This window comes from Lampetra fluviatilis, chromosome 32 (assembly GCF_964198595.1).
Source record: "Lampetra fluviatilis chromosome 32, kcLamFluv1.1, whole genome shotgun sequence".
NCBI lineage: Eukaryota > Metazoa > Chordata > Hyperoartia > Petromyzontiformes > Petromyzontidae > Lampetra > Lampetra fluviatilis.
In genome coordinates, this window is record NC_136306.1 from 5,027,611 (window position 1) to 5,049,343 (window position 21,733).

Genomic DNA, 21,733 nt, shown 5'->3' on the forward strand with positions numbered 1-21,733 from the left:
CAAATGATAATTCTTAAGTGGTGATAAATACTTGGCTCAGTCAGCATGCTTTTAATGCTCAGGCCCGGCTGCCGACTCCACCATTAAGGAAATATGCTCTCAGCCACGACATAATTTATCTCATGACATTGTCCCTGCAGTGCCACTCACACACCCAGCAAGCAGTCACCACCAGCACCTGGCCAACCACATCCACCCAACCACCCAACCACCACCACTACCTGGGCAACCACCAGCAACAACAAAAGTTCGGCGAGCCCACCTGCTTGTTGGCCTTGAGCACGGTTCGCAGAGTGGCGATCTGCTCGCGCTTGGTGCTCAGCAGCGACTTGAGCTTGAGCATCTCCTCCAATAGGGCCTCCTTGTCGCGGTCGCACGTGGGCGCCAGCTCGTGCGCGGCGGCACGCTGCAGGCTCAGCTCGGCGGCGCGCTCCACGGCGCGCTGCAGGTGCCGCAGCTGGTCGCGGATCATCCCCACCAGGCTATCCACCGTCATGGCCTCCCGTCGCAGGGGCTCCATGCCTGCGGAAACGCAAGCGCGGAGGTTTGATTGGTGAACCGTCGTGTGGCAATACGAGGAGGTGGAAGGGGGAGCACAGTGAGGGCGAGGAAGTGAAGGGGCGAGGAGGACTGTGAGGTCGATAGGATGAAGATGAGCGGGGTGAAGCCGGAGGCATCGGAGGAGGTGGTGAGCGTCAGGTGAGTGGCGACATGAGTTTGCCGCGACTCACCAGGTCCATCGGCGATCGGCTCCGACACGGGGCAGCACGGCGTGGCGACTGTTGCGGCAGCAACAGTGGCGGCCGGCGCTGTGCTTCCCTTTCCTCCTTCCCTGCCACCCGGCGGTGCAGCCGCCGTTGGCTCCGAGTCACCACTTCCTTCCTCGTGCTGCTTCACCGCTTTGTGAGGCAGCAGCGGTGAGCACTTGCCGTCGGGGGCCTGGCGGGGGGCGGGAGGGCACAGCGGAGATGTCGCACACGCGCAATCAGCGGTGGTCGCTGGTGGGGCAACTGCTGTTGGAAATTGAAAGCATGGGGTCAATCGCTCGTTGAGAAGGTGCGGCGCCAATTCCCCCAGTTAAAATTCGCTTAGTGGGAGGATGCTCATTATCCTCTGCCTTACCCCGCAATGCTCAGATCTTGGAGCCTTCATCCAGCAGTGGATGGGTAAAGGAGCCGTTATTTATTCAGCTTCAGTTACCATCACAACTACAGTGACGGATGTGGCAGCTTGTGTAGTGCAGTTGATTGCGGCAATGGCCTAATCTGTCAAACTTTACTTGCGTTTTATCATTATTGTTACTGGATGGGCTTAAATCACAACCAGCTGAATGGTGAGACTGAAGGCCGGGCAGGGTGGTGGGAGGGAGAGCTGCCAGTGCGGTCGCTCCACCGACCATCCCATCGTGCTAGGTCAAGTGTCAGAGACGGACACATTTCTTTGAAACAATCCCGCTCATGTGTACGTGAATAGCTCTCTACAGACTCTCCTACTACATTACTGTCCCCATCAGCCTACACGCCCCTCTGCACTGACATTTTACATCAGATCGGAAATCGCAAGTAAAAAAAACAGTTTCCAATTTCTCAGTTACGTCCTGCACTTCCAGTAAACAAACCAAATGCATAAACAGCACAAGAAGAAAGGCAAGCCAAGAGAGGTCGGTGGTGACACACACACACACGCGCAGAAAGCGAGTGCAGGGCCGGATACTGCGTGGCCCGTGAGTGAGCGACTAAGCGAGTGAGTGTGCGAGCGATTGAGTGAGTGAGTGACGTGCAAGTGCGTGCGTGCGTGCGGGGGGGTGGGAGGGGAGTTAGTCAGTGCCGTGTTGTGCGTTACGCGTGCCAGCTCGGGAGCGGCTCCTGTGGCTCCGGACTGGCTCTGAAGTCTACGGAGGTGTTGGATTGCTAAGAGCATGCGTGTTATGCGTGCCATCTTGGTGGCGGTTGCCGCCGCCGCCGATCCGCTGCCGGCGCCGGTGCTGCCGGCGCCGCCGCCGGTGCTGCCGGCGCCGCCGCCGCGCGAGCCGCGGCCCTGCCGGTGGAAGTCGAGCATGACGCGGTTGGGCGTCTCGTTGTTGCACATGCACACGTGGTGGTAGAGCGTCGCCAGCTCCTCGCTGAGCGACAGCAGTTCCTCCTGTGCCACATTAAGGCCGCCCTGGCTCTCCGTCGCTGTCTTGGTCGCGCGCTGGCAGCACAACAGCGAGGAGGGGGAGGAGGGGAAGGAGGAGAGGAGGCAGAGGTAATGAGGTTTACACCATTGGAACCTCATTTGCCAGTAAAAATATGATATGTGGTTTTGTTGCCAGATAGAAGGGTAAAAAACCACTTATCGTAATGAGGTTATTTGGAGGATCGGTACATTGGGAGTCACAGTGGGGCGGTGCGTACTTCATTTGTTTAGACATAAAGAGACGCAGATACATATGGCATACACAAAGACAAAAAACCCCCGTATAGGCTTCACAGACTTTGGGGCAAGTGCTGTTACGAACACCTAAGGCTGGCAGGGCACACGAGGAGATGGGTGGTCAGCACCACACCAAACTGCCTTTGTTTCTCAAGTGGCGATATTTACACACTGCATCAGGTACTCATTTGACTTACGGGAGGCCCAGGATCGATTCAGATAATCGTCACTGGTGTTGGCCATGAGCAGGAATCGAACTCGGGTAACTGGGTTCGTGATGTTGCAAGCTACCCACAACTACAAAGCTGCTCCACAGAGACACAGAGACATACACAGGCAAACATATACACACTCACACGACCACCACCACCCATTCTGTAGAGACACAATAACCTCTGGGTCCGTTCCATCTCTCGACTTGCTGGTTCTCAACTTTAAAAATTCATGAGCCTGTGTTCGACCAGGAAGGCTTTGTACCCACACCCCCGCTCCCTTAGGAGAGATTAAAATAAATGAAATAATTTAAATACCGCCGGGGTGGGGCGGGGGGAATAAAAAAAATCACAGTGGGCGCCCAAACCCGCAATCCGAGCTCTCACCTGGCAAGAGCGCTCGGCTCGTTTCATTCGTAACCTTGTGCAGGGAAATACAGTCGATCGCGTCGCTAAATCGGAGCCAAGAATTGCCGTCTCTTATACTCAGGCCGTAACAACCAATATTATGATTTATAACTAGTTTACTTTGCGTAAGACAGTGTAGGTATAATGCCAATCACTCCCAATCAACCAGCATTCAACGCAAATTATTAATATCTCTTCACCTGCACAATTGTCCTGTTTATGTCATGGAACCTACTTGAGGACCCAGATCAAACTTTTTTACTCCAGGATAGCGGAGATTTAGTTAAGAGCTGATGATGTTGGATGTAATCTCCCGCAAAACCTCCTCGATAAATTGTCCTAAAATGTACCTGTTTTTCAACACTTCTCCTCCATTTTGCTGAAAAACCAAAACAACTGCCATATTTACCTATTTATTTGTTTGTTTTCTCCACCAGCGAGTTTCGTGTTACCTGATGAGTCGAGTCATCGCATCGACGATCATCAAAAGAGATGCCAATGACTCTACAACTCCTTGCGAGGGTTCCCCCCCCCACCCACGCGGAGGGACAGATCCGAGGACACCGTGCCGAACAAACGACACAAGGCGCAACACCCCAGAATGCCGTCGCACTGCGAAAACATAAGCGGGTCGGGCTCGCGTATCCGGGCCGTGTCGCGGCTGCTACCTTGAGCTCCTTCTCCAGGGCGGAGATCTTCTCTCCGCTCGCTCGGCTCGCCTCCTGAAGCGACGTCGTCTGCTCGCTCAGCAGCTCCAGCTCCGCCTCGAACTTGACCTTGTCCTCGACGCAACGCTCCTTCAGCTCCGTGCACTGCTCTCTCGTCACCTTTGTCGTCGCCATCGGCGGCGGCACACAAAGACGAAAGGTATAGGTGCAGCCTTGCAATTGCTCGCTCACGCCACTGTTGGCAGAAGAGCCCCCAACTAGACGGGCATTGATTAATAATAATAACCTCGATTTAATAAAGTGCCTTTCGTATCGAAATATCTCCAAGCGCTGTACGTAAAAATAAAAACTACACTCACAAGTAAAGATAAAATGTGAGCGAAATAGAAAGCTGATAATAACAATATCAACGACAACTCCACTCGAAATGCCAATAAAATGAAGAACACTATGATAAAAGCGAATAATAATGATAAAATAATCAGACAACAGGAAAAGCCAATGCATAAAAATTGGCATGACAAGTAATGCCTCCTTACACCGCAGGACCGACGCTGGCCGTTATGCCCCACCGGGGGCCATGCTGGCGGAATCCAAGCCCCACTAGATGGCAATTGGTCGACACTTCCATGCTGGCCAAACGTTCTTAGAAGAGGTGGGATTACCCACACTTCACCCCAGCACAAGCGGCCTGCTGACCAACTAACTGTGGTTGTATACTGATGGTTAGATGGGGGAGGGGGGGGGGGTAAGCGCATTTAAAAAACTAGCCCATAGCGTCAACTGCCGCGCCGGGAGATCCAATTGAACCGGCGAGCTACGGATTGCGGGTCCAGTGAGTTGATCGTTAACACCACAGCACCATCCCAGATTTCAGAAAAAAAATCACATTAAATTGGTTCTGCACTTAATTTGGTTATTACCACGTGACAAAATTGCTCTCAAGGATAGAGCGGTTGGATATGTGCTACCCTCTACTGAGTGGACCAGATGCCACTTGAACAGATCTCAGAAGGAGTTCTGTGACATCACCTTGATGGTTGATTCCAAATGCAAATTTCTTGTTCAATACGATGCCAATTGACATATAAACAGTGGCATAGAAAACACACAAAGCCTAACTGACCAACTGACCTTGAGCTCACTGCGCAGGTCGCTGACCTCCATGACCGCAACCTGGTACTTGCACTCCAGGATCTCTGGCCCGTTAATGTCCACCTCGTAGTATCCATCGCCCTCCTCCACGGCTCCATCCCGCTCGTCCTTGGTGGCTCCTGCGACAGCGTTCGCAAGGCACACGGCAGCCCAGCGATGAGTGCGAATGCAGCGATGGAATTTGCTGCGTGTCTTAAAAGCAGGGATTTGTAAGTTCAGTATAGTATGAAAAGTAAAACTGTCAATGTGATTTCCTGCTCAAATGAGCATCAAGACAAGGTGGTGCTGATCTCTTGTTTACAGAACTGAGCCGGCAGTGTTGGAAGACGTGACTCCAAGTCATGTCAAGTTGATTTTGTTAAACTAGATGAGAACTCAAAAGACAAGGATGAGCCTCAAGGGTGTCGCCGACAGCAAGATCGAGATGAAACTGGGTGATCGAGCGAGCGCTTAAGCGATCGAGCTGGCGATCGTACCAGATTGCGACGGCTCACGCCCACGCTGCGCCCGTGCCTGCAGCTGCTTCATGGTGCCTACGTGCTCGGAGAGGCGCGCGACGCGCTCCCGCTGCTCTGACAGCGCCCCCTTCATGTGGTCCAGCTGCCGCTGCGCTTCCTGCAGCGTGACGAGCAGCGCCGCCTTCTCCCGCTCCATCTGCCGCGAGCACGCACATGCGCACACACACACACACGAGCCATCATCCACTGAACGACTTCATCAGCTGATCCACTGAAGCAGGAGTGGCGAACCTATCCCTTACCGAAGGAGGACTTTCAAATACCATTGGTGGGCAACAACAAGTTAATGCGCACAGCTCAGCCACTGACGTGACTGCGAGAGGCCCCATGGAGCAACAGAAGTGATGAAGACCGCTACTATTAGAAACGCAGTGTTGTTTCCAGGTTCAAGCAATTCACCTTCCAGTATCTGATTAGTGCTACCAAGATGCTTGCATGAATGGATGAATGTCGATTGTCGGTCCGTTTTGAATTGGTCGGTCCCCCGCGGTTGGAGGTCATATAAAATTAAGTAGTGGTTCGGATAAGGCCTACCGGGCAGTAGGTTTTCCCACCCGTGCATGAGAGATAGCAGTCAAACAAACTAATGCTTGCTTTTTTCTATTGGCATTTTGGTGACCCAGGCCACTGTTGGCCACTCTTGCAAAATGAGACTCATCCTAGTCTCTTGAGTTCTCACCTGGCTGAACAAAATCAACTTGAAAATTTAAACAAACCAACATGATATTGAAGGAAAATGAAATGAATCTGAAGTGGTATATTCTGGGGGGTGTCAACGTAGCACTCGAACGATGTCCTGGTGGTGGAACCAAGAGGATGGACGGATATAACATGAGGTGGCCTTCGCAATGAGCCATGTAGTAACTATCGCAGAAATATCATGTTATTTAGTGCGTGTGATTCTGCATTGGCAGTGGTGCATAAGCACGAACAACAAAAAACCTGGCACATTCGTCAATAACACAGCAGACTTAAAAGGAAAACATATTTACAAGATGCGACATTCCAGGCAATGGCTGTTTGTCATAGCACATAGAAGACCATTTGCTCTGAAGGGCGTGTGCTTGGGTTTTCGTGAAAAACATCAGCCACTTGCAATGCTTAAAAAACTGCAGGGACACGGCACTGGCCTTCAGGCACCAGGCACTTGCCTACAGGCACGATCAATCAATCAGTCTTTTATTTTACGTGACAATATCACCCCAATAAAGTAAGCGTCAGTGCTCATTACAACACAATGGGAACGGTACGGGGGGGCATTGAGCCACCGGAATGAAACCCGTCACGACCTCAGCAGCTAACACCGACTGTGCAAAGTAAATTACAGCCACGCGCCAAATAAAGTGCAAGCGTGCGCAACGAGTACCAGAAGAAAGGTAAGTAGTAAATAAAACAATTAAGTAAAGAAGCAGTTCGTTTTATTTTAGATTTTATGGGCAGGAAAGTCTGAAAAGATGCGTCTTGCATGGACCATGGAACTGCGAGACACTCTGCGCGTTTTGGATGTCTGGTGGCAGCGGACGTGTTCCAGATCTTTGGGGCTGCGCTCGACGAAGCCGTCCCCCAGCGGCGGGTGAAAAATCGTGAGCTGGGCAAGTCTTGCCCTTCCCGTTGAACAGATTGTATTGTATGTACCCGATGATGGGAGATGCAGTGTTGCAGGTAGATTAGGGGCCAAACCATGCAGTGCTTTGTAGGTTCGGAGAGCAACCTTGAATTGGATGCGGAAGTCGATCGGTAGCCAGTGCAGGCTAAAGAGGGTAGGCGTAATGTGTTTAAAACGGCACTAGGTACTTGCCGGCATGCACTAAACACTGGCCTACAGAAACCAGGAAAAGGTATGTGCTCATCCCTTTTGTGGTAAAAACATCTTCAAAATCATATTTCATTGCACCGGTTACTACCGCAGGCGTGCTATTGCAGTCATGTTTCAGTGTCGCTCCTATGAATTTTAGTTATTTATTAACGCAGCCCAGGCGCTGCTGATTCCAGGTTTTTTTTCGTGCCGTCAAATCTCCTACGAAACGGAGACTACCTTTCTCTTTTATCTTATATTTGTATCGTTTTCAACACGGCACTTGACAACCCAGTTTAATCACCATTGGTCGCCCCGACCTCAAACCCACCATCTCAGCGGTGCCAGCTCAGCATTCTGACCCTTGAAGCCACCCGGCCACCTCTCCCCCCTGAAGCACCCCCTTAACAGACAGGCATGCCAGCTCCTCGTTCATTTTTAATTAAAATAAACAAAAATACTTCCTGTGCTCCCTTTAGACGGCAGCGAACGATCTCGATGGAGGAATTCGGCCGTGACCCACGCGACAATCGTGAGATCGTTCGCCCTCTCGGCAGAACGCTGTAACCGCCGCCTAGCCGGCACTGCCCTCAATCGCCGCCTTTTCACAGCCGCACGAGGCGGGACTGCAGGGGTCACCGCCGACAGAATAAATCCTCATTGCCCTGCTCATTAAACCCTACATGCGGGCCACTGCACGGGGGAGGGAGCGTATGCCGCGTGCCGAGACGGTTGATCCAGAGCGGCCAATTTAGAGTTTATGCAGCGCATCGCAATTCCTCTCCTTCCGTGTGGCAGGATGATTGGCAAGGGTTCTATGTCTATGTTGGTGGTGAACCCGTTGAGGGCTACGGGAACGATATTGTGAATGTCTGAGATTCCACCAGAGAATGGGCCGAGTGTCGGGCATTTTTGCACGATGTGCCCTGTGGTTTTTGGCTGCGGCGCTTCTCATCCCCCGGACATCTGTGAAAAAGAGCTTAATAGCTCATCGCTATAGACGCCTCTGATCCAGCGGTTTGAGGGCGAGGGTCGATGGATCACACTGAGATTTGTGAAAGTCCAAAACCAGCTGGGGCTGTGTGGCAAGGGGACGACAGTACAGCAAGTGGGTTCGGGAACCCATCCCTGCGGACCTTTGAGGGTGATCCCCTCGTACACATGGTAAGTTTTCTCCGGGTAGTCTGCTTTCTTCTCACATGCAGCAAAACACCCATTGAAGAGCAATCGATCGAACATCTCGAAACAGGAATCTTCCTGAAAATCTTGAAACGCACCGAGGCCTTCCAGAATAAACAAATATACCGACTGACATAAATGTGCCTTATAAACACGAACAGAATGAAACTGAAGGATTTCCATGCAAGGGGGAGGGAGTGGCAAATCAGTGCAGTCCTTTAACAGAGGCTACAATCTCTGGACAGTGTGAATGCACTCAAAAGCACTCAACAAACTCGACACAGGGATCTACATTTTTCATGAGCGGCGATGCTGATACCACCGCAAATACTAAACGCCATCAGTGCAATCGCTTTGCAGATTATATAAGCACAGCTGTTTGGGGGTTGCGCATCCTCTAAATCCGTGATCACACGTAACACATCAAAAAAGTCATTAAGAGAGACTGACTTCCTGCTCAAATGAGCACTTGAGTATTGGTGCTCATCATCCGTTTACAGCCCTAAAGAAGCCAGTTGTAAAAATTCCACATTCATATGGAAGGGGTGAGTTGAAACTAAACTAAACTATTTTTGATTTGAGCTATATAGCTCTTTTTCAGAAGCGACCTGGCCACAAATGATAGCTCACCGAAGTGGCTTAGCACGTGGAAATTAATTGCAGCCAACTACTCTAAATGCATGTTTCTAAATGTGAAGGGAAAAACCGGAGGACCCGGAGAAAAATCCACGACAAGAGGGAGAACAGGCAAATTCCAAATATACAGCGTGAGGGTCGGGATCGAACCCACGACCTCCTGCATATCAGGCAAGGTAATTAACATCTCACCATCACAGTATCCCCTATCCTCAGGACAACCGCTGTTGACTTCTACGCAGAGCGGAACTAAATTCATGGACCATGAGGGATGATGGGCTGAATCAAAGCTACCAACCAGGATTTGAATTCACAGCCTTCTGATTGTGGGCCGCTTGCTTTACCGCTGAGCCACTTGAAATAACAACGCATGCGCTGCTTTATCATTCATAATCTCAGGAAGCGACGAGCTGGTGGGGATCGCTCACAACAAACGGTGACCATCGTGGGCTCAGCAACGGCACGTAACAATGCGAGCGGTGCTATCGGCCGTGATAGTTTACTCAGAATGCCCCCTTTGACTTTGGCTATTTATAGCTGCTGTTTTATTATTCGCAAGCAGCAGCAGCGGCAGTGCTTCAATACTGCTGCATGCTGCAATATTTACTCTGACTTTGGCACAAAGAAAATCAAATCAGTTTCCACTCGTAGCGGAGAAAAATGAACGGAGTAACTGCGCTGGGTGGCGTGTTTTTCTTTTCACTCGTCAACACGTCGCACCTTTCTTCTAATGGAAACGTGTGATTCCATGCGTAATTCCGTGCAGGGGCCAGAAATGCCGAGCCAGCCCTGCCGAGATCCTTTGGTCTAAATACGGATTCCAGCAGCGTCTGATTAAACCAGGTTCTCAAGTGTAGATGTGAAGCTTTCGTGACTGCAAGGATTCATATTCTTGGGTTTTTTCGGTAAAGTCACGTAGGTAAAAAATTAAAATTAATATTAATTTCTAGATGTGAAGCTTTCGTGACTGCAAGGATTCATATTCTTGGGTTTTTTCGGTAAAGTACCGAAAAAACCCAAGAATATCTCAAGTGTAGCTCTGAGTTGATGGTCTCAGCCCGATGGTAACCAATGACCGCACACAAAACAAAACCTGCTCACATTAAAGTTTGGATAAATTCCAGCTCTGTGAGAATTAAAATATCGGGTGTGACTGGTCATGTGACAAATATTACACTAATAAGCAGAGGGGGTGGGGAAATTCTACCCTCTACTGTGTTGACCAGAGGACACTTGAAGGCATTTAAAGGAGGTATTTCTGTCATATCAGATTCCAACACGAATGAGAAATCTGAATAACTACTCCCCTCGCATGACCTGATGCCGGTAATACAATTGGGATAAAATCGCGGGCGGAAAAAAACAATAATCAGATTTTGTAACTGCTGATGGCGGCGTTTTAATTCTCGTTGCATTCCCCCCGGAGCGGCAGCGATCATGTCGCCGTCGCTGGATAGCCGGCTGGCCCGGACTCCGGAGAATTCCCCAGAGGGAAAGGATTTGCTGAACCGCGGCATAAATCTTGCACCTGGGACGACGGGGGAGCGACGGTCGGTAATAAATGAGGCAGGAGCAAGAGGAGCGGCCGACAGTGATTTGATCTGTGGAGGACCCGCAGCGCTGACCTGTGGTGATTATGCCTCCACCCGTAATCGATGCCCGTTCAATTACACAGACAAAACTCAAAAAAGATAGCGCGCACACGCTTGTATCGCCATTGCCACACAAAACGCACACCGAGAAACATGAAAATTGGGATGAAAATACATTTAAGCTATCAATCGGGATTCATATTAAAGTAAGATGGTGCGTGAGAGGACGTCCACCGAGGAGATGGAAGAGACGAAATTGGCTCGTGTTGCCGGCGTTTGGTGGAATGTTGCATTGCAGAATCGTGAGAAGTAACAGCGGCTTGGGGAAGCCTTTATTCAGCAGCGGATTGACCACGGCTGATGATGACGAAGATAAAGACGATTTAAAGGGATGCAACTGGGAATTCAAACAACAACTCCTCTTGTAGGGGAGTTGTTCAAGATTAACCTGTGCTTTTCGTCTCTAAATATTCGTACTGTGAGAGAATCACATATCGCTGATGAACGTTAGTGGAGCGGCAGCATCTGGCAATTCCTGTGTGAAGTGACATCACAGCAGCTCAAAGCAGTCTGAGTATTTTCAACATGGCGGTAAACAGTGTGTGGCATGTGCTGTAGGACAACAGCGTTGTGTAATGAGGTTTCTCGTGAAATAAAGTGGCAAGTCATTCATTGGCTGAAAATATCTTAATATATAGAGGACTGCAGAGCTTGGGCAATTGTTGGCATTGGCTAACCGCCTGAGTACTGACTTGCAGCTTGCCTGTGGTTCCTCAACGGTTGTTAGATGTAATTTCCATGAATGAGGGCACAATAAAAAAAAACATTATTGTTACAAGTCAGCTGATATTTCAAGGGGGTTTGACTATACAGGCAGGAGCAGTGCTGCTCACACTACACGATAAACTTGGCCACCGCAGTTTGATTCCAGTCGTGGCTAACATAAGTTGAGAGAGATATCTGAACAGGTCCTGGGCACACCCACCAACAACCTGCATTGTGGTGAAGTATGGTGTATGGTCAAAATAACCCTCATGTTCAAAGGGGCATAGGGAGGCCTTCATCCAGAAGCAGACTGACAAAGGGCTGTACATACTCGCATATACAGTTGGTTAATCAGGAGGTCTCGAATGGTGGGGAAAAGTACGAGCACCCCCATTCTCTTCTAAGATGCGTGTCCAGCGTGGAAGAGTAGGCCAAAACTCCTTCCACTCGAGAGGCTCAGCAGAGCTTCTAGTGGAAGCCTTTCTGCCAACAGTTGCTTCAGCAAGCGGTTGCAGGTTTGCACCCACCTCGCATATATTGTTATTACGATGATCTAATCCCCTACAGTTAAGCGAGGGGAGGGTGACACACGGGTAAACACGTGTGCATTAACATGACGGTCACGTAGGGTGACCCCGCACGGCCTTCTTGCAACGGAAAACACATAGCGGGGGCGGTGGGGCTGCCGTGTGGAAAGGGCTTAATCCCTCCGCTTTAGCGCTGAAGAGTTCCAGAGAGTTCTACAAACAAACCCCACCGCATCCGCAGCGGCCTCCGACGCCGAGGGGCTCACGCACGACTTGCTCGACGTCGATGTCAGCACCACCCGAAACCCCAACTCTCCCTGCGACTTAAAAAAATATGTTTCCCCTCCCACAAAGAATCCGTTCTAACCTCTCGCAGGACACTGCAGTCCCGTTGTGTTGGAGAACGGCCCTCAGAAGATAGAGAGCTTTACTTTTGTTTTTTTTCGGTAAAGTCACGTGGGTAAAGAACTAAATAAATTAAAATGAAAACAACAAAATTAAATTACGACGTTTCAGGCGCAACACAAGACGGACACACAGGAAGAGGGTTAAGCTTTCCCACTCGCTATCTGTACGGTTTATCGTGTGATCATCAAGCCAATGTTTTTAATTTGGAGAGCTGGAATTGTGCCGAATCAAGCGCAGAATCAAATTCAACGTGATGATCCTTCTGTGCTGTCACTGGTTACCGGGCTTCAAACATCGACTTGCTATACTCGGGAACCCAGTTCAATCACAGGCGACTCCCTGGATTCGAACCCATGCCCTCAGAATTCTAACCTTTGACCCAAGCAGCCACCTCATGTCCATATCGACAACCACAAATCAAAATGCAATCTAATAAAAACACAGAGCTCTAATCTTGTAGAGTAGGGATTAACAACCTACAGTCCTCGATTCAATTTAATCTGGGTCCACATTATGTCTACCACTTCAAAACAGCCCAAAAATGAAATTTGTTCATCACTACGACTACCTGAGCCACACAAATGGGGTAAGAGAGACATTTCTGACCCGGAAACAATGCCGTGTTTTTAATTTTATGCCACAACAAGAACCTCTTTCAGTGGCAGAAGTGACTAAGCTGTGTGTGCTAATGTGTGGCTGCCCGCCAAAGGTATCTGTAGTCGGCACCGACTGAACAATTCACCGAAACAACAGCAGCAACCGCCACTGCCCTGTCGACCCACCATCACTTGACCACCGCCGCCGGCCACACCCCTTCCCCGTGGCCAGCCACGCACCTGCATGAGCTGCTGCTTGAGCTTCTGCACCTCGGAGATGTTGAGCTCGCTGAGCAGGTCCGACACGAGGCCCGGCGCCTTGCGGTACATTGCCTTGCCGTAGTCGCCGTTCAGCTTGTGCGACTGCCCGTTGCTGGCCAGCTCCTCGCTGCCGGCGCTGGAATCCAGAGCCGACGAGCCGTTGCTCTCGTCTCCGAGCTTGAGGCCGTCCAGCGAGATGTTGCTCAGGTGCGCCACCGCGGCGGCCACGGCGGCAGCGGCGGCGCCTGGCCCGCCGGGGGCGGCATAGAGCGAGTCGCCGTTGCCGTGGCCCTTGGCGGCAAGCTCCTTGCGCAGCGCGTTCTTCTGCTCGCGCTCCGTCTTGAGCGCGTCCAGGGCTTCCTCCAGCTGCCGCTCGCCGATCTCCTTGAGACGCAAAGACTCCTCCAGCTGGCTCTGTAGGAACTCCACCTCCTCCTCCAGACGCTTGATTTCGTGCTTGACGCTCTCAAACTCCACCTGGTTGAGACGTGATGTGCGGGGAGGGGGCAGGGGCGATTGGGCAGGGATGACAAAATGAGGCGTGGCAGGGTCAACAGACAGAACACTCAATCCATGGGCGTGAAAAAAAGTTAAACCTGTCAATTAGTTTTTGTTCGATTTGGTAAAATTGAAATCTTGGGTACGGATTTGGTGTCCGTGTAGTGAGTAGATGGTCTCAGACCAGCCACCAATGATTTATATGCAGACCCAGACTTGTTTAGAGACCCAGACTCACACAGCCAGAGCTGAGTTTAAACCAATTATACAGAGATCCATAGACTTGCATAGAGACTCACATACACCAAGCTGAGATTAAACCAGGCTCTCTCAAGCATCGTGGCTTGATGGTCTGAGACCGGTCACCACTGACTCGCACAACAGACCTATAACCTTGCATAGGGGACCCGCCGCAGATTCGCAAAGCCCGAGCCAGGATCGCTCCACGGCCGCGCACAGCCCACCTGGTTCTCCTTGAGCGTGGACACCTGCTTCTGCAGCGAGATGTTCTCCTCCTCCAGCTCGGTGTAGTCCTGCAAGAGCCGCGCCTCGCGGAACTTGTACTCCTTGATCTCGTCGCGCAGGCGCGAGCGTTGCAGCTCCAGAATCTCGATGTTCTGCGCCGAGACGCAACGCGCTCATCAGCACAGCACGGGTCGTCCGTTCGTACCTTCCATACTCAGCCATCGCTTTGTTGCTCGTCAATATTTTTTATTATTTCATTTGTTCATTCGCTGGTTCATTTGTTCATTCATCCATCCATTTAAGGATTGTGGCCATTATTTTATTATATAATTCGTGTGTTTACTCATTGTTATTCATGTTTTCATTGATCTGTTAGTTAATTCCTCCATTCAATTGATGTTTGCCGAGTTAATGATTTATAAATGTGCTCCATCATGCATTCAATCACTTGTCTATTCAACAATTCCTTCGTGCAGTTATTCGTGAATTATGATACATGTGGGGCGGTTGGAGATGTCCAGAACACTTTGTTTTTTAATGTGTGAGACATGGTGGGGTGGGGGCTGGTGGGGAGGCTAAGGTTCTATTTGGCAAGAGTGTTTAGAGCCGGGGTTCGCTTTGCCTCGGTATCATTTGGATGAGGATTTAGGATCAGGCCAGCCTAGCTGGATTAGGCTTGGGCATATAATATGCCTAGCAAGCTCTGCTTTTTCACTTTGGAATCACCCTTTCCTTCTGACACATTGCAGGTCGGGGCTGACATTACCACAGGACAACCGTGTGGCGGGTACAAACGCGTGGTGGTCGTAACGGTGCGGCGGGCGGGTGGGGCGTGGGGGCGGGCGGAGCGAGTGCTACCTCTCGCTGCTCGACGAACACGGCGGCGAGGCGCTCGTTCTCGCTCAGCGTGTTGGAGAGCGCCGCGCGGTTGGCCTTGAGCTCGGAGCTCAGCTCCAGCGCCTGCGCGTGGTGCGCCGCCTCCTTGGAGGCGTTCTCCCGCAGCAGGCTCTCCTCGCGGCTCTCCCCATCCTCCGCCACGCGCCGCTGCTTCGTGCACACCTGCCCAAATGCCTGCCACAAGCGGGGGTGGGAAGGAGGGAGCGGGGGGTGGTTGCGGGGCAATGGGGAAACGAGATATTAGCGGAAAAACTTTTACCGCAGTCGGGTTATTGTACGTAGGCTTTCGTGACCAATATTACCATTCACAAATGTATTTAGGATCAGATCGCAAAAGTGAAACGTGTCAGATATCTGGCAACTGCCCGATGATGCTGGTTGTAACTACCAGGGAAACGTCATCCTACTCAATTGTTAAATGTTACGTTGATTGCTCTCCAACAACAACACACCAGTAGTGCTGCTGAAGCAGAAATAAGAACGCCCGTTTGTTCACTTGACAACACTTTGTCAATTGGCGGCATCGGGTGGAGGAGGGATGACAACACAACATTTTACTCATGCGGTCTGACAAAAAAAACAATTTTGCATTACTGTAGTAGGGTTACCGCAAAATAATTTTTCACGATGGTCATGTAATGGTCATGCCCTCTATAGTTCACTCAAGTGGAGGAGGCCCATTTATCTTTTAATCACAATATGATGGCATTTGACCAAGTCACCCACAAAGTGTCCTTTCCTGTCAGGCCTCGGAAGTTAAGCCGAGTTGAGCCTGGCAAGTGCTTGGATGGGTGACCCACCACGTCCAAAAGACAGATGTAGTGGGCACTGTTGACAGTAGAGGGCAGTGCAGCAAATCCAATGTTACTCAGCACTCCTCCCCACTTTCTAGCCACACTGACCAAGATGGTGAAGTATGGTCCAATAACGCTCATGACCCAGACGACGTGGGGAGGCCCCCATCCAGCAGTGAATTGAAACAAAATGGCTGTACAGGCACATGTGCCACACTCTTTCACATGGCCGATTTCTCAAGCCAACAATAACACACTCCAATGCAAATGTATCCACCGATGACCTAACCACGCAAGCATTTAAAAGTTTTACAAACTTGGAACAGCATTCGCAATGAGTCAAAGCATTCGCACTGAGTCATAGCAGGCATGAACGGCAACAACACGAATTTAATTAATAAATGTCAGCACGTAGCAAAACAATGCGAGGTGGTCATTCCGCTAAAATTCCGTTGCAGTAACGCTGCGAGGTGGAGGAGGGTGAGAGTGATGGCGCAATGGTTCACACAGTCGGCGACATGAACCGGACGTTCTCGAGTTCAACTCCCAGCCAAGGCGTTTTTACACCTAACACACGCGTCGAAGCCTTTCCCCAAGTACTGAAATATCCTCCCGGTATGCACAGCACACACTCATTGAAGTGCTAAAACATTACAATGTAGCAAGGCCCTTTGTGAAAAAGTTTTGAGACTCGGCGATGCTTTCCTGGTCAAATAAATGGGTTTTCAAATAAATGCTGTTGGGTTTTCTCCTGGTGCTCCGGTGTCCTCCCACATGTAAACACTCATTAGTTGGCCAATAACACCTTAATATGTAGAGGATCGTAGAGCTTTGGAGGGAGGAATTTGGCACTGCCTACTCCCTTCATTCTCTCTCTCTCTCTTCGAGAGTGAGCAAATACTGTTTCGGAGCGTTACAAGTTATAATTATGATCGTCATTAAATGACAGTAACATTATTATCAGCAATATTATTGCCTGGGGCAGACTGGTGGCGCGGTGGTTATCGCATTGTGCTTGGAACCCGACATCCAGAGCTCAATTACCAGCCACAGTTAATTTGTATTCATAAAACATATTTTATCTGGATAAACCCTCGAAGACAAAACATCTCCAGGGTGTCGAGTAAATAGTACATAGCAAACACGTAATGGCACAATGAACTTCTATCTAATGCGGTCCTTCATGAAATCTGAACTGGCCCTGGGCTTCCTCCTTTCACCAAACCATACTGACCAGAAGGGGAGGCCTTGATCCAGCAGCGTAACAATTGACACCCACATCCCCTTCATAAATATAGATTTTCTCGTCTCATTTGCATTATTTCTCACTTCTTTTGGCGTCGTTTGTACGCTTTTGGCGAGCTCGGTGACCCTATACCGTCATTTTATCCACGTATAAATTCCGCAATTGGTAGATAATTGCTTTTTACCCACACACATGACTCGATGGGTGCTCCCCGCAAGCAAGAGAATCGATTGCAATCGCTGCATCGTTAACGTCCAGCAGATACCGTCAAGCCTCCACGAGACCAGAGGACAGCTGGAACGATCCGAAATTCGTGTAAAAAATGCCAACGCAGCCGAGGCAGGCACTCTCCCAAACTGTAAATCTGACGTCGGCGATCAATGCGTACGTTACCGGCCATCTGCAATATGACGCAGGTGAAACAGTTGTGGATTCACTCTTCAACACACCGGTGGGCTAAAGTAGTGAACTATTTGTCTTTTGTCAACGTGACACTTTTTTTACTGATTGGCCGTGTCGGGTGGTGGAGGGTTACGACACATTTATAAATAACGCGATCTAACCCAAAAACGTTTATTATGAATAATATTGGTCGCGAAAGCCTACTACGTGTTAAACTGACGTCTACTAAACTTGCACGCGTGGTTGAGAAGCGTTCTGCATTTTCTCGGGTATTCATGAGCCATGGGGTCTGCTTTGATGATTAAAGACGTAATGTGTTAGCAAACCAACGGCAGCTGGGACTGCGCAAGTGAAATGAAACGCGATGACGAAATGCGTCTGCGCACACTGCGTTCGCTCACGAGCCACACAGACACCGTATGAGGTACGGTTTGATACGTTTCAGATAAGTAAATTAATAAGAATATAATTAACAACACAAACTCGGCACACTCATCAATAACACTTCCATAAAATAAAAGATATGTATAATTGCATTTTGGGCAATGGGCCTTCTGCATAAGCACATAAAACCCACACATTATGTGCTTATTACTATAATGATTTGCTTTAAGGCAGTGTTATTTATGCGTGTGTTGCGTTTTTTGTTCATTGTGCTTGTGCACCATTGCCAACACAGCAGCATGACCAAATTATTTCTTCATTAAGAATGTTTTCTTCACACAAACGTAACATATTTTTTAAGCCCATGAGTCTATCGGCGACGTTTGTTTAAAGCGGCAACACCCTCGGACTGGTTTCAACTTGTTGAGTCTCATCAGCAGTCAGACCTGATGGATATTCATTTCACCGTTACAATGTTTCATCGTGATATCTCACTCATAGACGACATTGTCATGGAGTGACCGATGTAAATTATATATATTAAGATCCATGTTTGTAACTATAAAAAAGTAAACAATGGAAATCGGAAGCCCCCAAAAATCATAAAATTGCAGGTTGCATGATACTTACAAATATATATAATCCCCTATCATGAGTGACCCAAGTAATTTGCTCCCATGTAATGTGACACAAATGCCAATATTCAGAGCAAGAAAAGCGCACTCTCAAAGCCCACTCTCGCTTGCAGTCATTGCTACGGATTACGTTAGGTGCGTAATTTGTTAAAACACAGACACCCGGCGTAGATTCAAGTTTCAAAAGCATCATCCATTATTGTGACCGGTGAGCGAATCTTTAACAAACGAGCACAGCAGTTCAAACGCAGTGAGGAAGTTTCGCTGTCAGTGTGACTCAGGCAGACATCGCTAAGCGAGGCCATCTCTCCCTGACACCCCCCAGGCAATATCAGGATTGGCACGCAGCCCAGACGCGTCAGGTAACAAACGTGAGCTCACCCCTAGCTCGCTTCCAAAACCCCAGCTGCCGTTTTATTGCGTGTGTTGTAATGTGCAGCAAATAACACGGGTTCGTGTCAAGACTGATAAGGTGGCTTTGCCTGCCAGACAATGACAACCTCTCTTCTGTGCGTTTTCTGGCCTTGACGTTTCGCTTCGCGTGCTGGGAGCTTCTCCTGGAACTCCCGGGAAGTTCTTAGGACTTTCCCCAAGGAGCTCGCAGCACGTAGAGTGACACGTGCACGTCGCACCCAAAGAATGCACGATAACGACGCAAAATCACAGTGGAGGAGGGCTGTGCAGCAGCGCAAACGTGACAACCTCCACGGCAGTAATAGCAACCTCCATTTGCGTGGGTCCACTCGTCTTCTCTGTGCCATTTCATGTAATGGCGTCCAGTTCAGCTACATGGCTTCATCGTTTTTGAACTCGCAGACTCGCGCGCATTCCGCACAGCGGTTTTATGGAGCCCAAATCCCGTGGTGACCGGGGTTCATACCGCGTCGACTGCTCTGAGCCAGCACAGTCAAGATCCGGGTTTTGGAGCACCCGTGATTAGACAGGGTAAAAACGATGCCAAATATACACGAGGGCACCACGAAAAAAATGTTTGTTCTTTTCAAGAATCACGCCACGTAATTGTACGAATGTTTCTGCTCCACTAAAACCACTGCAAGGTTAAATAGACCCCTCAATATGTACTGGTTGATCTTCTTGGTTCTTTCGGTAAAGTCACGTAGAAGGAAAATAATAAAATAATAAAAATAAATCATAATAAAATAAGTCTGACGCTGCCTTCTCGACAGACCTGTTCTCCACCTGAAGACGGCTGCTTGCGTTGTGGCCGAAACGTCGTGAGAATTATTTTATTATGTTTTATTTTTATTATTTTCCTTCTACGTGACTTTACCGAAAGAACCAAGAAGATGAGATGCAGTCACAAAAGCTTTAAATCGAAATGTACTGGTTGCTCAACAGATGCAAATGCATAGCAGTCACGACACAGTAGGCATAGGTTGCAGAGAAGAGGAGGTTGTTCAGAGTAACCTGTAAGTATGCACAGATTAGAGTGACATTATCAGCTGTTGAATTTAGACCTAAAGCACCAAATTGAAAGGAGGATGTGATCCAAAGAAAAACTAAACTTCACTTTCCCATCTGCATATTGTGGGACACCCCAATAGATATATATAAATCAGCCTTGGGTGTCATTATGGAACTCCAGCGACATCCCTCCCATAAAGTGAAATACAAATGTACATTTCTAGTGTGTTTAAATGCCACCGCATCTCCAGATGCTTTATAGAAGGGGGGGAAATAATAAAAATGTTAGCAATCTACACATGAAAGCAAATGGAGTCATGACTTGAACACGAGCAACCACGCAAAGTTCCACAGAATTCCAGACAACGGGAGCAGAGAAGGATGCCTGTGGAAGAAAACGGGCCTAGTGCTGCGTGAGCGGAGACAACGTGCCGGGGGGTAGATTGATGTGCTCTGTAAATAGTCACGTGACGGGGTGAAGTTTGACGCAGCGCCTGACCACGATTTTAAAGTCTGTTTATTGTTCAATTGATGAGGGTTCAAATTTCCAAGTCAGATTGGGCCACACACACGAGGTGACGTACCTAGAGGAGAGAGATGCTACATCATGGGACCTCCCTTGCCAGCATCAAAATATTAGAATAGGTTTTACCCTTTCTGGCAATAGAACAGGTGTTAAGATGTTAAAACACCAGACAGAAACCCTTTGCAAGGAATCGTGTCTGCATTAACCACACGTACTTGTGGTGAACATGCAAAAAAAACATGCTATGATAATTATATATGCATTGTCTTTGAAACTGATTGGTCCACACCAGAGACAGCTTTCTTTAGAGCCTAGTCTCAAAGAGTGTTAGACCAGAGGACACCAAAAGGTAAACAGCATAAAGACAACGCACTACCAAGACATTGAGAACTCGGGGTGAGCAGCTACATCATGGGACCTCCTTGCCAGTATCAAAATATAAAAGGTTTTAGATGTTTCTAAGAGCTTCTTCCTTTTATTTAGTATATTCCATTTCTGAAAACTGACATTCCTATTTGATTGCAAGGCAACACGCTCTCCGCCGGGCATATGAGAAGCGCCACATCCCCTGCGGGAAAGAGTCCTATTAAAAGAAGGGGCGGGCGGGTGGAGCTGTGGTAACGCTCACAGCAATGAGAGCCTGGGCTCGATTTTCACCCGACTGTTCTCTCCCTGCTCTGCATGGAATCTTCTGGTTCTCCCGTTTTCCTCCCATAGCTAAAAAGACGTCCACTGTAATTGGTATTGGTCAAAAACGACCCAATGCTGAGAAATTCCGTGGAAATTACTCAATTGGGATTACAAACAGCGGCAATATTTCCTCCCGACTGCGAAAACTTGGCAGGACCATCCTAAAAAAGACAGAGTCCTGAGACTCAGCGAGGTTTTCCTGGTTGAACAAGGATAAAAATAAAATAAATAACTGCCTTCGGAAATACGAGAACACCATTTTCCGTCGCCATTCTCTGACACCACGGAATCGTGCACTGCTTGCTACTCGAGCACCAAAAGGGCATCGATTCGTCTTTTGACATCATGCCGATGTCACTAATGGGGATAAAACACTCCGCGAAAATAAAAAGTGACCATCAACCCAAATCCCAGGCATAAACAACCGCTGCAGCCACCTCCTAGGACTTTGACTCGGGCTGCCAGGCAAGCAGTAAACTTTGCCCCCTCCAAACGGATGAGCCACAGAGGAAGGGCTGATGTAAGTGGCAACACACCGCAGTGCAGGCAATCATATGAAGGCTAATGGTTTATATACAGCAACACCTCCGCTAGCTACACAAATAAGGGAGAGCCCTGGTCCAATGAGCGCCGATA

The 21,733-nt window shown here is 49.1% G+C and overlaps 1 protein-coding gene across 7 annotated transcripts in view; it reads right to left on the minus strand.

Annotated features, from left to right (window-relative positions):
- Positions 1-21,733, minus strand: part of LOC144943670 (protein bicaudal D homolog 2-like) — a 56,178-nt gene that overhangs the window by 18,472 nt on the left and 15,973 nt on the right. For 6 of the 7 annotated variants that reach the window (XM_078871374.1, XM_078871372.1, XM_078871370.1 and 3 more), the window contains exons 2-10: positions 14,957-15,169; positions 14,098-14,250; positions 13,115-13,612; positions 5,335-5,512; positions 4,838-4,977; positions 3,704-3,862; positions 1,849-2,193; positions 732-939; positions 263-522 (exon numbers count right to left, since the gene is read on the minus strand). In XM_078871374.1, the coding sequence (XP_078727500.1) occupies positions 263-522; positions 732-939; positions 1,849-2,193; positions 3,704-3,862; positions 4,838-4,977; positions 5,335-5,512; positions 13,115-13,612; positions 14,098-14,250; positions 14,957-15,169 (2,154 nt within the window). The remainder of the gene's footprint in view (positions 1-262; positions 523-731; positions 940-1,848; positions 2,194-3,703; positions 3,863-4,837; positions 4,978-5,334; positions 5,513-13,114; positions 13,613-14,097; positions 14,251-14,956; positions 15,170-21,733) is intronic. The other variant, XM_078871371.1, reaches the window with a different exon arrangement.